This window comes from Salmo salar, chromosome ssa21 (genome assembly GCF_905237065.1).
Source record: "Salmo salar chromosome ssa21, Ssal_v3.1, whole genome shotgun sequence".
NCBI lineage: Eukaryota > Metazoa > Chordata > Actinopteri > Salmoniformes > Salmonidae > Salmo > Salmo salar.
The window spans coordinates 17,085,573-17,101,303 of NC_059462.1; the positions used below are offsets into that span (position 1 = coordinate 17,085,573).

The 15,731-nt window shown below is 42.3% G+C and overlaps 1 protein-coding gene across 1 annotated transcript; it reads right to left on the minus strand.

The window, feature by feature from the left end:
* Positions 1 to 3,340: 3,340 nt before the first annotated feature.
* chn1 (chimerin 1) lies at positions 3,341 to 14,573 on the minus strand. Its single transcript, XM_014164014.2, has 7 exons — positions 13,835 to 14,573; positions 11,780 to 11,864; positions 8,116 to 8,289; positions 7,364 to 7,441; positions 6,399 to 6,536; positions 5,691 to 5,796; positions 3,341 to 5,532 (listed from the first exon to the last, which is right to left on the minus strand). Exons 1-7 carry the CDS (start codon positions 14,087 to 14,089, stop codon positions 5,361 to 5,363), a joined length of 1,008 nt encoding a protein of 335 aa, XP_014019489.1. The 5' UTR covers positions 14,090 to 14,573; the 3' UTR covers positions 3,341 to 5,360.
* Between the last annotated feature and the right edge of the window lie 1,158 nt (positions 14,574 to 15,731).

The following is a 15,731-nucleotide window of genomic DNA, read 5'->3' on the forward strand; positions in this document are numbered from 1 at the left end:
TGTCATCCCTCACATGTTACAAGCGCTACATGCCTGGCTAATCTAGCACTAAAATATCTCACAGTGCAATATACTTCCCATATTGAAAGACAGTAACAGCCTATGGCTGCTTTACAAAACTAACGAATTTGTTGTGATATATCTACTATTTGGCTACTCCTGAACTTTTGAATGGGAAATGTTATACTGTTCCCATTGGTTAACTTGTGTTACATTAAGATGTCATTTCCATAATCATTATTTGGGAATCCTATATTAGTAGTTGATTACATGTCAAATACAGTAATCAAACTGCCACCAATGTTGCCCTCTTGGATGATCTTACCCCTAATGGAGATGGTATGTCTCCCTCTTAGGATAATGTTGGTGTCACGTCCTGACCATAGAGAGCTTGTATTTTTCTATGGTAGAGTAGGTCAGGGCGTGACTGTGGGGTTTTGTCTAGTGTATTTATTTCTATGTTTGTTTCAAGTTTCTTATTTCTATGTTGGGGTTTTTGTCTAGTTTAAATTTTCTATGTTGTGTTCTAGGTTATTTTTTATATGTTGGGTTTTTTGTCTAGTTTAAATTTTCTATGTTGTTTTCTAGGTTCTTTTTTTCTAGGTTGGGGTTTTCGTATGATTCCCAATTAGAGGCAGCTGGTCATCGTTGTCGCTAATTGGGGATCATATTTAAGTTGTTGTTTTTCCCACTAGTGTTTGTGGGAGATTATGTTGAGTTAATGCATGTTGTACCTCGTCGTCACAGGTTTTTTTTTATTTTTTTTATTTTTTGAAATTAATTTGTAATTTTGTATTTAAAAATAAATACATTTTATTGTGTGTATTGCATAGTTTCACATATAAATAAAGATGTGGAACGATACGCACGCTGTGCCTTGGTCTCGTTCATACGCCAACCGTGACAGTTGGACTGCAAAATATCCACAACATCTACCCCATCTAGCCACTGCAATGAGTTTCCAGATGGCCAGGCATGAAACCGAAACACCCCATCCCTGTACACCTGCCCCCACCAAGGCATTGATGGGACCAGGCAACTCAATTTCCCTACAGCCTCAACCCGTTCAATCAGCCAGTCACTCAACCAGCCGCCTCATTCATCTTATTTAGGGGGAAATTGCAATTTTGGCTATGTCTGAATTAAGAGAGATCTGTCTCTTAACCCCCTCCACTTCTCTCCCCATACCAATCATAGACCACCTGAATACTACAGTGCCTAAGTGCCTCCTGCCTGGACCCAACCCATGTGACCCTGGAGAAACCCATTGAATCTGCTCATTCAAGCTCATCAAGGTCAGGCAGTGGGAACGTGTCGTCCTGCCGTTGCAGTTGAGAGACAGTTCTTTCTTTCAGCAGGAGTCAGCCATTCTATAGCCCTGCGGGAATCTCTCTCAGTCAGACCTATTTTACTCTCTATTCTACATGTGATTAAAATGCTCTCTTAACCTGAATCTGAATAATAATGTGGTGTCTATGGAACATCTGCTGGGGATGGCAGAGCATTGAGCATCTCCCGCTGCATGTTTCTGTGCCCTGACAGATTATGTAGATTACACTTTACATGGCAGAGATGATTGTGTGTTACTGGGATATTTGTACATAATATTTCTCCCCAAAAAATAGCAGTCTAGTGTTACGTGTATTGTTTATGTTCAGAAGATAAAATTAGATTTATAATCACTTAACATGAATTTCAATTAAAGCTCTTCTAAGAGCTCTTTGATGTTGTAAAGGTATTTTACAGTAGATCAATTGTTTCATATACATTTTGTTTTCTGGGTATGATGGGTGGGGGAAGGGATGGATTGGCTGTTTAGTATGGGATATTGGTATTTGGTGATGCACTTCTATTCAGTGTAGGCCTATGCAGCTTAAACACTGTCCCCCAATTCCTACAATATGGCGTATAGCAGAAATATAGCACATTTCCACATTCAGAAATCAGCATGCTACTACTTTAGCTGTCAACAATCTGAAAAGAAGCAGCAATATCCACTCTGCATCTACATACAACATGTTCACTTCACATGTCTGAGCTGAAGGTTTCACTATGTCTTTTGCAATTGGAAATGTAGGTCAGCCTCTGCAGGAGGAAATGTCACACAGCTGTATCCAATCAACAAAGAAAGGTCAGTTATCTCATGGATCGGAAGCACGCAAAAAAAAAAGTGGATTAATTAACGTGAGTATGATTCAGCCATCCCATGGTAATTGTAGCAAATATTATTTGATGTGCATGAAGAGAGGTCCGTCATGACATTAACACAGTAGCAGTCTGAACGTTTCGATGAGTTTCTTGGTCTATTGGCTGCAGCAAATGTAGACGGATTTATAATAAATAGCTGAAAAAGCGGTATGAATTAGAATAAATTACACCTTTATTGACCAATCAACCGAAACTAGATATGAATTCATTCACCATTAACTCAACCTAATGTGAACGATAAAGCCCAGTGATAAAGATGTCAAGAATTCCTGAACAGGTATAAACCATACTAGAGCATGAAGCCACAAAAGGCTGACTACAAAATGGGAAAGCATGAGGTATTAAACACAGAAAAGCTTGGGGCAGCCAGGTCAGATTTTATGGCTTTTAATAATCCAACCTAAAAGCGTAGTGTTTCCACAGTTACTACTGAGAACAATGGCAGAGCATTTAATGGGATTTCACGTTAAATTAGGAGAGGCCAGCTGCTGTCATTAAGGATGGCTGTGGCTCTCCACCAGTAAACACTGCCCAATAGGACCTCCAGCGGAAAGTGTCTGAAACTCAATCAGGACAAACACATGAACCAAAATAACAACAGTTTTTGTTCACTGCCATTTTAAATGCAAGGGTAGAGTTTGATCTTATAATGAGCCGCTAGTGAAGAAGATAAGGCATGACAGGTTTTTGGAAATTGTGTGGAAAGAAATTGCTTGTGGGGTAATTAAACATAAAATGCATAAACCCCAAGGGACAATGTTTGCATATGTATCCAGCAATTAAAAATCTCCTGAATGCAGACAGGGCCGTGCCTAAAGGTATTGTGGGTTTTGTGTTAATCTCAGAGCGAATCACTGTGATTGACGCATAGTTGGAGGGGATGCTGCATACGGTCACGTGGGCCCTGGGCCGTCTATAGCACTGCCTGTCACTCTTAATATGCAGATTGAGAGGAACAGACCCTTTTGTCAAGGTCATTTTGCAAGTACACGCAAATGTAGCATGCCATGTACCTCAATGACTGGTGCCTGGACACATTTACCATATTCTAAAATGAACATACACTGCACTAAATTCTTATTCAATAGCTGCATTGTTACTGGAACAATTTAGATGACTCAGAGCAAACAGGTTAATTTTCAGCAAGCAAGGTTTAATAAATTATAATTTACATGCGCAAATGACGTACAAAAATATTTAAAAAATAAGAAACATTAAATGCACAAATGTAACAGTTTGAATGCAACACAGTTTTGACTGTCAGGCAAATTTAACAGAACATATAAAAGGTACGCTGATTGTTTTCTGATTCAAAGAGGCTTGGAATTTCCCCTAAAAAATACTTCTAAAACAGCTGAAAAGGCAAAAAAAGACAGGATCAGTCAAAGATAATTACAAAGGTTCAGAGAAGATACAGTAGTCTATTTCACATCCAGGTATACAATGCTTCACAAAAACAATTGCTCAATGGGCAACCGGGCAGGAGATACTGTAAATCTACATGACAAATAAAAGCAGAGTAACTATAGCTAGGTTTCCATCCAATTGGTGACAGATTTTCATGCGAATATGCTAAAATACGCATAAAAACAATAGGCGCATTTTCCCACCAGAGATGTTTTTCCATCAAATTGACTTGCTGTGGCTAAAAGGCTGTGTGTGATGATGCATTGCACATAAAAATACCTGCATGCTTTCCCTACGAGTCATAGTGGAAGGACCACACAACTTTAATGGGGGGACCACACAACCACTCCAAGTTTACTTCGATATGATGGTTATTATATCAATATTTGCGCATAAAATTGTTTCCACCAACATTTCTCACATAATGAATTTTACCGACACGAAAAGGTCCTACCTTGTCTAGCGTATTTTGTTTTGTTGACATTTGGCAAGTTTAGGCCTTCCCTGTGGCTCAGTTGGTAGAGCATGGTGTTTGCGACGCCAGCATGGTGTGTGCAACGCCAGGGTTGTGGGTTCGATTCCCACGGGGGCCAGTACAATTATTATTATTATTTTTTGAAATGCATGAAATGAAAATGAAATGTATGCATTCACTACTGTAAGTCGCTCTGGATAAGAGCGTCTGCTAAATGACTAAAATGTAAATGTAAAATGATCTGTTTCCATCAGGCCTGTCATTAAATCTTTTATCTGACATGTACGTTACGCGCATTAAAAGGTTGGATGGAAACCTGGTTAATGTTTCACAATATTTATCGCATGCTAGGTTACCGCTACAAAGCTACACAAAAAATAAGACACGGCCAAGTCTGGTCCATCAGTGTTCTACACAAGCCCCGACAAAAATGGGGAGACAGACATGCAAGTTTAAGGTACATCACCATCCACACCCATTACAGGGGAAGAAAAAGTAAGGTTCAGCACTGCTCAACTGGGAGTGGAAACGGATGTATCACAAATGTAATTACAAAGATTCATATGTAATACAAATGCAATAGAAAAGTTCCTTCGAGTCTTTGCACAAAAAAAGTGTTTAGACAGCATCAAGCTGTTTTACAAAAAATCTGTCTCTTTCCTTCCTTATCTTAGCAGGATGGATGTGTCTGTTTTCAGAAGAGGATGTCTTCCTTATCTTAGCAGGATGGATGTGTCTGTTTTCAGAAGAGGATGTCTTCCTTATCTTAGCAGGATGGATGTGTCTGTTTTCAGAAGAGGATGTCTTCCTTATCTTAGCAGGATGGATGTGTCTGTTTTCAGAAGAGGATGTCTTCCTTATCTTAGCAGGATGGATGTGTCTGTTTTCAGAAGAGGATGTCTTCCTTATCTTAGCGGGATGGATGTGTCTGTTTTCAGAAGAGGATGTCTTCCTTATCTTAGCAGGATGGATGTGTCAGTTTTCAGAAGAGGATGTCTTCCTTATCTTAGCGGGATGGATGTGTCAGTTTTCAGAAGAGGATGTCTTCCTTATCTTAGCAGGATGGATGTGTCTGTTTTCAGAAGAGGATGTCTTCCTTATCTTAGCGGGATGGATGTGTCTGTTTTCATGAGAGGATGTCTTCCTTATCTTAGCAGGATGGATGTGTCTGTTTTCAGAAGAGGATGTCTTCCTTATCTTAGCAGGATGGATGTGTCAGTTTTCATGAGAGGATGTCTTCCTTATCTTAGCGGGATGGATGTGTCTGTTTTCAGAAGAGGATGTCTTCATTTTTGATGAGGAACTCCACCACCTGCGGTTGGTAGCGGATGTCGTTGAGTGCCGTCATGGCGTCCAGGTTGGGGGCACGCAGGAGAGTGGGCCCAAAAATGATGCCCAGGTTCTCCGCATTCATCAGGTTGTCCTTCTCATTCAACGTTACCCTGAAGTAGAGACACATCAAGGACAGACAATTAATCGCTGAATGTTGAAAACCCAATGAAAATGAACATCTGAGCATTCAATTACAACCATGTCTCAGTTACACAAACGTGACGTTACATATCACCAGGGTAGCGAATCGTTTTGTTGAGAAACTCACCTCTTTAAATGGGCCATGAGGTACCTCAGGGTTTCACTGTGTGCTGCAGGCAACAGTTCCAGAGCCTCACGGAAGGCCTTTAGCCGCTTCTCTGGGTCTTCCAGCTCTGAGAAGCAAACAGAAGAACGAGGTCAAAGCAGAGCGGCCACAAGACAGGCTCTCAGAACCTCTAAACATCCGTGCTCCATGGTTCTCACTGAAACTATAGACTAGCATGAACGATCAGCGTACAGTCAAGATGAGTTGTTGTTGAACTCCATATAACTGACTACCAAACAATAGTCATTTTCTAAAATGGAACCGTAAGAACTCCAAACGTAAAGGAGGATCTGATGCTTACTTTATGTGGACTGCACGAAAGCACATTCTCCACTGAATACCCAGGATTGTAAATAGCAACACATAAACAGTGGAAATGCGGAAAAGCACAGCAAAGTAAAAAAAAAAAAGCCTATATTTTGCATAATCATCTTTGAGAACTCAAAGAGCTAAAGGAAGAGCAGGATAAATGTTCACTGAACACTTCCATCATGCATCATGGCTTTAATGTTGAGGGATTTACATAACTCAACCACAGGTATGAAAACGCACACCAATGGCATTTCTTCTTGCATGGTATATTTTCCATGGTGCTGGCGCGTGACTGAAACAATTATGCATCTTTTTAACTGGCAGCGAAGAGGAAAAAGCTGCTTAGGTCGGACTCACTTGCAGTCTCGATGAACCTGGGGTAGGCGTCGTACGAGATGACAGGAATGGGTAAATCCCTGAGGTACAGTTTAAGTGCACCCGTGATGATGTTGATATCTTCATAGGCATTGGCAGAGATGTCTGTCTTCTCACCGTCTGTGAAGAGATATAACACATCGTTAGACATGAGGGAAGAGCTGGTTGGATGCGCATAAGGCACTGTTACAATTTTCTTGCTGATTGAACTCAAGGACATTGAGTTCAAGCAGCATGGCGTGCTTGCAGCGTAGTGTGAAGTGAAGAATAAAGGGCTTGTGTCACTGTGGGGGATGAAATCTAGGCTATTTCTCTGTTTTGACTGGCCTGGCCTGTTTTACTTTTTCCTCGGTTCTACATCCAGAGCAGGCCATGGCCTAATTCTGTTGAGGGTCTACATATCACAGTGTTGTGAGTTGGAATGACACTCTGTCATGTGTGATCTCCCACACACTGGTCTAGTTAAGATTTAGCCCATAGCTCCAGGGTTCCCCCCGGTCCATCTCTAAACTCCCACTGTACTGGGCAGAGAACGAGGCAGACTATTTCTAACTGCCTCTTTAACTGTAGCCGCCGAATGTAGTTGGAGGTAAATTACATTTCTACGGTAAATTACATTTCGGTCAGCTACGGTTGTTGGACTCGTCTCATGATTTGCCATCCCCAGAGCTGGCCCCTGGCCCTGGCTATACATCCTGTGACTGGACCGCGTCAGGACAAGCCGTGCTCTCCCAGATGGAGACTAATCCCTCCTCAAATGTGTCGCCTTCCCATTAATACTGCCTCTATAAACACATCGGAGTGTCAACATTTAACTCAAACATGACCTAAAACCATCACATTGAACACACATGGAGGCGCTAAGAACTGATAAGCATGCCGTGAGAGGCACCCGAGGGGGTTGTTACCACCCGGACAGAACCATAGGATGTCAAAAGAAGACATACCTCTGTCAAATGTCGACTTGACATCTTCGACTGAATCGCTGAATCCAGATATTCTGTAGAGCCCTTCAGACTTCAGCCCTATGACAGAGGGATAGAGAAGTTTAATGACAAATGCTGCATTTACATAACATAACATAGGACTGGAGTGGGCATCCAACACGGATTCAACTCAAGAGCAGAATAAATACAGCCAAATTCACCTTCAGCGGTGACCTTGGGCAACAGAAAATGTCATTAAACTCTTCCATATGCATGAGAAATTAAAAAGATCTACAATAGCACACAGGGAATAACATGGACAGATGCTAATAGTTTTCTGCGTTATTGAATAAAATAATAAAGGCATAAATCAAATATAGTATTAGTTACAGACATAGATCACCGGGCTAGTCGATGAGGTAGAAATGAGGCTTCTACATCGTTGAGTGATTCAACTGGAATGCAATCAACTGAAACAGCAGCAGCAGCAACATTATCCTCCATTGTATACAATTGTCAGGCCTCCCATCGGCTCTCCACATCAAATGAATGGAAAGGACCAACATTAGAATCATCCATCCTTCCATTCCTGTTACCTGCACTTAATTGGGTGTGTGTACATGTGGTGATTGAAAAATGCATCCATCCATCCATTACTGAAACACACAAAATATAACCTTTTCTGAAAGGGAAAGAGGGAGTGCGATTTCCAAGAAGGGTGGGATTTCCAACTATTTCAATAGTCTATCTATGCCTATCTAACTTCTGCTCACCTCTTGATTCAATTTCCTGTATGCACATGTCCACCACCATGGGTCGCTTGGTGTTGTGAGCTTTCACCAGGGTTGTTAGCTCACAGCTGTATACTTTCTTGACGTGTTTCAGGTCTGGCACGCAGTTGCAGGGTACCATAGTGGAGCACTGCTTGTGGACGTTCAGGCCACAATCTGAAAGAAAAGAGGAAGAGGAGAGTCAGAATGGACAACCTAAGAGGCATGTCTTCTAATGATATATTCCAATAATATCATCCAATGATACCTTCCAATTATATCCTCCAGAGAAAAAATAAACCAGAATTAACATTGAAGTGTACCAAAATGAATAATCTGCATCCCCCAGATTGTTAATTTCATTTTTGTCGACTGGCTTGGTTTGGTTTTTGCTTGCTAAGGCCTAAATGCTCTTGATCAATATTTGGAGCCAGAATGTCATTGGACCACTGGAGAATTCTGTCCTGGCTGATGACTTCACTCTTTGGTCAGCTGCCAGGGGTGTTATTGGAGTCACCTTGAACACTGGAATGGAACACAAGTCCACAAACAATCCTTCATCCAGACGGCGTGCCATTCATGCATCAATGTAAGTCATAACAAATTCAACAAAGGTTGATCTTATAGCTACCAAATTTATATCTACCAAATGTATATCTACCAAATGTATTCTGGATTCTACTATGTGGCTTGGTTTGTTTTTAATCTGCACAAAAAATAAAAAATGTAAATGACCCAAACCTTTTAGACGTATTTTGTCACAGAGATTTGTAGCACAACATGAACCTTATTTGTGTTCTTCTAAGCAGTGACTATGTAGTTTCAATGATCATCCCCAGTGCTTTTGTCTTCGGTGCTAGTGAGTGGGGCCTGAGGCGCAGCTGCCTGCATCAGATTCAGAACAGGTTTCACCTTGCAGGGAGCACAGCAGAGAGCCGACACAGCGACTCCTTCTTCGCTTTGTAACAGAGGCTTTTAGAGGGAATTAGAGGCGCACTGAAAACAATGTGGCCTGGAGGAGGGAGACTCAGGCCTACACGCTCCATTCTCCTCCAGAATCTGGGCTCGCACACAATGGCCGTGCAGGCAGCGATTCAGACGCTGCGGGCTACACTAGACCTAGTTTCCAAGACTTAAATGGGCCAGCTCCTTCAAGCTTTAAGTAGTTCTCTACCTTCACCCAGTTTGCAAGAGGAACTTTTGACCAAAAAATGGTGCATTATAGTATTCCAACTACATCTCGAAATAAGCGTTTTGTACACTGAGGTTTTTTTCTATGAATATATGGTGTTTCAGAGGAAATATGTCATCATTGTTGCTCCTCAAATATCAAATCATTTTTTTTTTTTTTTTAAATGCACAAAAAGACTATGATGTAGAGAAATAGCTACACATATTTTGATTAATATTGGCCCCAGAGAAATTTCAGCAGGCTTTATTCATATGCATTGATTCAGGAATGTAATTACCTTTAAGAGATGATTCTATTAAGGGTATGAGACAGGCAGCGTAATAGAGGGCAGCCTCTCACCAGACACATGGCTGTTAAACTGGTGTTACGCATGTGAGCACACACACACACACACACACACACACACACACACACACACACACACACACACACACACACACACACACACACACACACACACACACTGATGGCCCCTGGGTTCCAGGTGGGGTGGGAAAGCCCAGAGGGAGCCTGCAGACAGACACTGCTTTACTGCACTGTCAGCTCTATCGCCATGGCGAGGAGAAGACACTCCACAGAGGATGAGCTCTGCCCTGATTTGGCTAAAAGGGTCTTACACTGGAGTGGGGTGAGGGGCTGGTCCCACTGGTGACCAATCAACACATCATGTTGTCTAACTTTTACTGTGCCTGAGATCCCCAATGCTTCTCTATTTTACCATCTCTAATGGCAGCAGCATATAGACAAACACATTGTCCTGTTGCTAGCTATTCTATGTTGTTTTCCACCACGCGTAGAATAGGGATGAATAGAGACTGGGCTGTGTGACCTAGCTCTCTGGTTCTGGCTGCTGAATTTTAATGCGGGTGGAAATGGAGCTCCTTCCCAGCGCTCGGAGCCTCGCTCCTCATTAAAGAGACATGCCAGCTTTGTTTTTCTTCACGGGCATGATGGTATGAGGCTGGGGGGGCGTCCTCTGATGAGGAAATGTGGCACAACAAGCACTGGCAGGGGCTGACTTCCTGGCGCTCGCCCAAAAACACTTCACACATACAGAAAGAAAGGGGGAGCACATTTTTGGAACGCAAATTCAAACATCGCATAAGACTTCACTGTCCTAGATTCTGGTCGCCATGGCTTTAGTCTAAAGGAATGAAAAAATATATGTACACCTTTCATCCGATTGTCAGCTGCTTTCTAAAGCAACGCATCAATTATTCATGCCGCGGCTTCCACATATATAAGTGTGGGTCCCTTTGTCCCATCAATAATACATTAAATACAGACGTCAGTCTACGTTACGGCCTTATTCGGGAATGATGAACACCGGAAAACTAGTGCTTTCTACAAAACCATGATAAAACAGCTATGCTTCGATGTGCCTAAATAACAATACCTGAAATTGCACTGCACTAGTTTTGCTCTCAAGCGAATTAGTTCATCATTTCTAGAGATCAATAATATCGCAAAGCGTGCAAGCACTGCAGCAATATGATCTCATGAAAGCCGGTTTGCATGCTGCATTCATGGGTGCCCCCACTTATGCTGCGTTTTCTGTTGTTATCCTAGCATCATGAAACCACTTATTGCCTAATATCCTGTGATTAAAAATGCTACAATATCTTTTCAATACCTTAAATCAATTGAACAATAACCCCTTAGATGGGAACAAAATCATTTCATGACTATACTGTACATTCAATGTAAATGGCTGCTACACAATATCAGATCGTTATTGTTCACAGTGCAGCAAAATCATTCAACTAGTAACATCTGCCCTGATTGGATAGATAGGCCTAGGTGTACGCTTGTTTAAAAATGGGAATCTATTCCGAGACCATCAAGGGAGAATTTCAGCATGAATCCACAGAGGCATTCTCAACCCCCCACTTCTACTGCAACTGGAGCACAGAGAGAGGAAGCCAGTCTGAGTCTGCATGCCACTGTGCATTATGATAATGGGCTGATCAATATATAGACTGCATATAGAGTGCATATACATCCGCCGTCGAGTGGAGAACAATTGCTTTGTCCATTATGTGGGAGTATGGGAGCTTCATCAGTATAAAACAATAGCATTAAAGCTTGTCGTTTGAACAGTGGCATAGTAACGCCATTAGCAAAACTCATCAACTGGACCTCGCATTCATTCGTACAGTAACACATCATTTTCTGTTAAAGCAAGGCATTCATACTAGTGAGAAGTACTTATCACAGTAAATCCTCAATGTTGAGTCCCCATTTTACTCCTTTGCACAACTCCTCTAATCTGTTCCCCAAATATTGGTGGGGTTTTAGATTAAGGGACGCAATATGACACCCACTTACACTCACATTAAAAACCAGGTTACCCACATACTGGGGTGAGGGAAAACATCAAAGTCCATTACATAAATAAAGAACACCGTGGTGTTAAGTGAAACCAGCAGCAGCTGTACAGTGGCTGTCTACTGTAAAGTATAGTACAGTACGTACCTGCACATTTGACTCCCTGAGCCGTCAGCCCCCACATGAAGTTGGCACAGTATTCACACCAATGAGGTCCCCGGAACGTGTGGACCTGGAGGATAGAACGAGAGACAAAGAGAGAGGATGGTAGTCAGATGCTGCAGTTATGTACCACATGGGTACCACACCTTCCCCAGGTTGCCCTGGAGACACCACAATGCTGGCGTCTTAAACTAGCCAGATTGTTTGTGTGTTGGAGATGAGGGGCGTTTAGAGCCCAGTCAAATCTGACAGGATGCCTAATCTACTCAAACTGTTAATGAGTGGCCAGGCTGAATAGGGGGGGTGGTGGAGAGCGGGGAGGATGGGTGGGCACTGTTGACGCCGTGCCAGTGTGAGGGGGCATGTTGTCATGGAAATGTGCTACGGCAACGGGTTGCTCAAGTAAGGAAGGGAGCGCTCTCTCCGCCAGGTAACATAACAACAGCTCAGCCAATCAGGTGTGCCTGATCCAGACCTATTGGGAGGAGGCAGAGCGGGCTCCCTGTGAGTTGTTTTCCTACACGACAATGGGGATAATGGCCGTTTTATGTGAGGTGAGAAATACTAGGGCCATCACCAATACTGTGTGTAAACTCATTATGGGATCAGGGACGGCATGAGAGGATTAGCAGTAAAACAATTCATCACAGTAAAATGGTATCAAGTCTGATGAACTGTGAGTTCATCAGACTATACTATTGGCAGGAAGGTTAGAATATATTTTGTGATTCATGGCTTCACAAGAAAAGAAAATCGTATTCACTTGAGTATTTAAAAAAGCTGTGGCATTTTAGTGGCATTTTATTTGGAAGTTTTTTTTTCTTCTTGCGGAGGATGTTTTAGTTGTGCAATTTTACATCTAAGTAAGAGTGTTTGGTCCAGTATTTCTCAAGTGAAAAAAATGTGTGACGTGTTGTCTTATGTAAACAAAGTCGGGCTGCTGGGCAGGTCTGTCTCACTGTCTATGCTATTGGATAGAGAGCGATCACCGCAGCTGTTCACACCATGTTAGTGGGAAAATGGACATCGTCAAACCAAAGCCAACCGTCATTTATCCGTTGTTACATTATGTTCCAAACTCTGTTTTAAACAAGACTTTGTGACCAAAATTATCCTATTTACACTTTGTAGTCAATTTTGACACTAAAATAGCGGTTTCTGACTCATATTGATGTCACATTTTCAAAGAGATTCCTTGCTTTTTAAAGGCAGTCACTCTTTACGTAGGAACAATGACAATTGAATTAATTCATACAATTTAGCACTGGTTGTTGTGTCTGGCTATTTGGTAAAAATTTTTCTCACATTTTAATGTTTTCATCATATTTTGTCATCATATCTTCAAAGAGATATCTTGGTTGTACAGGTGAGCGTGTACAAGGTTCAGGATAATTATTAATTCAAATGCTCGGTCAATAACTATTACACACTAACCATATCAGCCCAGATTGCTTCCTGTGGAGGAGGGAGCTTGAAACACTTGAGCTAAATGTGTGACAGACCCTTAAAATGGTGAAATGGAGCATTCAGCATGGACTGGCTGGCATAGTAATACATACATAAATAAGGAAGGAGGGAAGCAAGAAGAATGAGTCCTGCGAGTGTCAGCAGTTCTAGAGCCTTTGATGGAATGTTTCTACCCCAGCTCCCCACTTCATTAACTAACTTACCCAAACAGGCAGAGCAGAGCAGACCAGAGCAAGTCTGATGACTGGAGCCTAATGGGAATACCACTCATCCACTGTTTTCCCCCCTTCATGGCCTAATCTCCCCATCTGGTACTCAAACCAACAACAGTGGACCACAGACCGCCCAACAGATTTCCTTTAGAAAAAGGCTCAGTGGAAAGACCCAACACAGTCCTGCTCTCTCATGCTTTCTCTCGCCCCATAACCCCCTGAACAGACATTCTGGTGGCCAACTGCCAGTATAGGAACCTAACACAAAAAAACGCCACCTGTCCACAACATGCTGAAATAGAAGCAATATTTTATAGTGGAACGGCATGACGAAGATTCCCGTGGCAATTTTGTGTCTCACCTTGAAGTTGTGGACTTTCTCGTACTTGGGCGGCAGGCTGTTATCCTTCAGTGCGGCTTTGCGGACCAGCGAGGTGAGCTGTGAATAGGCAAACAGTTTGAGAGGCTGCCAGATAGTGGCTGGAGGTTTCTGGGGTCCTGAGATCCTCATCCCCAGAGCAGCAGCCAGTATGTCCTGCTGGTTGGCCTCCTGCTTTGCCTTGTGCACCAAAGACTTCTCCCCCTTCCGGACCTCGTAAGACTCCCTGGATGGCATTCTGACACTCAGGTTGACCAAATCAGATGAACAAGCAGCAAACCTTATAGAGCAGTCAAAAAAGTCAGAGGTCCTCTGGAGAAGAAAAAAAAACCCGGGATGCTTAGAACTAGTCTAAACTATGTCAACTGAATTGCATTGCTCCAATTTGACAAGCCTAAACTTAGCGAAGAAACACAAAAATGGCTAAATCCAAAAATCCGAAAGATGTGTCCTCCTTTAAATCCTCTCACAGCAGAGAGAGTTGGATGAACGGTGCTCCAACGACGAGAGTGTCAAGTCCTGTGATGGCTTGGAGTTGGATAGAGAAGAGAAGAAGCCTTGGGTGCTTATGTGTTCCCTGGGAATATGCAGATGAGCTGATGTTGAGTTAATCCTCTCCTCTCTGTGTAGAGCAGATATATTCTCTCTGGAACACAGACAGCACAGTTTGTGTCCTGTGGATGGATGCTGCCAGCACTACCAGAGTGAGGGGGAAGAGAACGGGGGAAGGACCCAGTCACAACGGATTAGATGGATCACACTGGCCAATCAGAGCGAGGCAGGAGCCTGCTCACGCTTTATCATTGCCGTTTCCCCGCCCCCACAACCCCCCTCTAAGATCCAAAGCAGGAGAGCTTGTGTAGGAAGAGTCGGAGTGAGTGTGGGTTGATAATGAGTAATGAATGAGTCATGCATCATCACTGGACTTCTGCTGCCCACAGCTAATGACACCGGTGGGCCGTTGAAGAAAGTGCTATTTTCAAAATCTGATTACCAACCATTTACTGTTCCAGGGACCACAGGGAAAACATAAGTAAATGTTTGAACCACATTTATTTTCTCAGAATGAAATTCACAAAATATGAATAATTTTGTTGGATGCGCTGTGAAAAGGGAGAACTGATGCAAGAACAGGTTTGCCCTTTGCAATAATCTGCCTGTAAGCCTATATTTCAGTCACCATGCAGACAACCCAGAGAGAGTTAACCCAGGTGTGCTCATTCCACACAATTACAAGCGCCTTAGAGTACATTTGATCTTTTTTTTTTTCCTGGCTTCAAATACATAAACAGATTCAAGTAATATGTAAATTAACAGAAATATAAAATACAATTTGATCTACCTAAATTCTCTTGAAGAGCAATCTGGTTTTATTTTTCCAATATGGGCAATGGAAAACACCATAATGCACAGAATCACAGAATTATACTGAACAAACGTACATTTCTCTAATACCTAAATTCACAGATAGTCAAGTAATTAATGTAAAATTTCAACATTCACTGATGACTTTCATGACATTTTCAAATTAATATCCTAGTTAAAATGGAAGAGAGATAAACATTAATTAAGCCTCATCTCAGTAGGATTCTGTCTGAAATTGTGCTCATTTTCTCTGTTACAGATGTCAGCACGGATGGTATGCTAATTCTGCATCACATATAGAGCACAGTTAAAGTGCTGTGTTGGGAATGATCTGAAACCTGCTACAATCCACACAGCGAGTCAAATGTGATTATACTCCCCCATCCCAGAGGCTGATTTGGGCTCAGCTGTTAGAAAGCCATCTGAACAGAGACTGGAGGTGGAGCAGCCCAGTATGAGTCCACATAGATGAACACTTCATGCAATCAATACGAGAAGAGCTTATTGGCGGTTA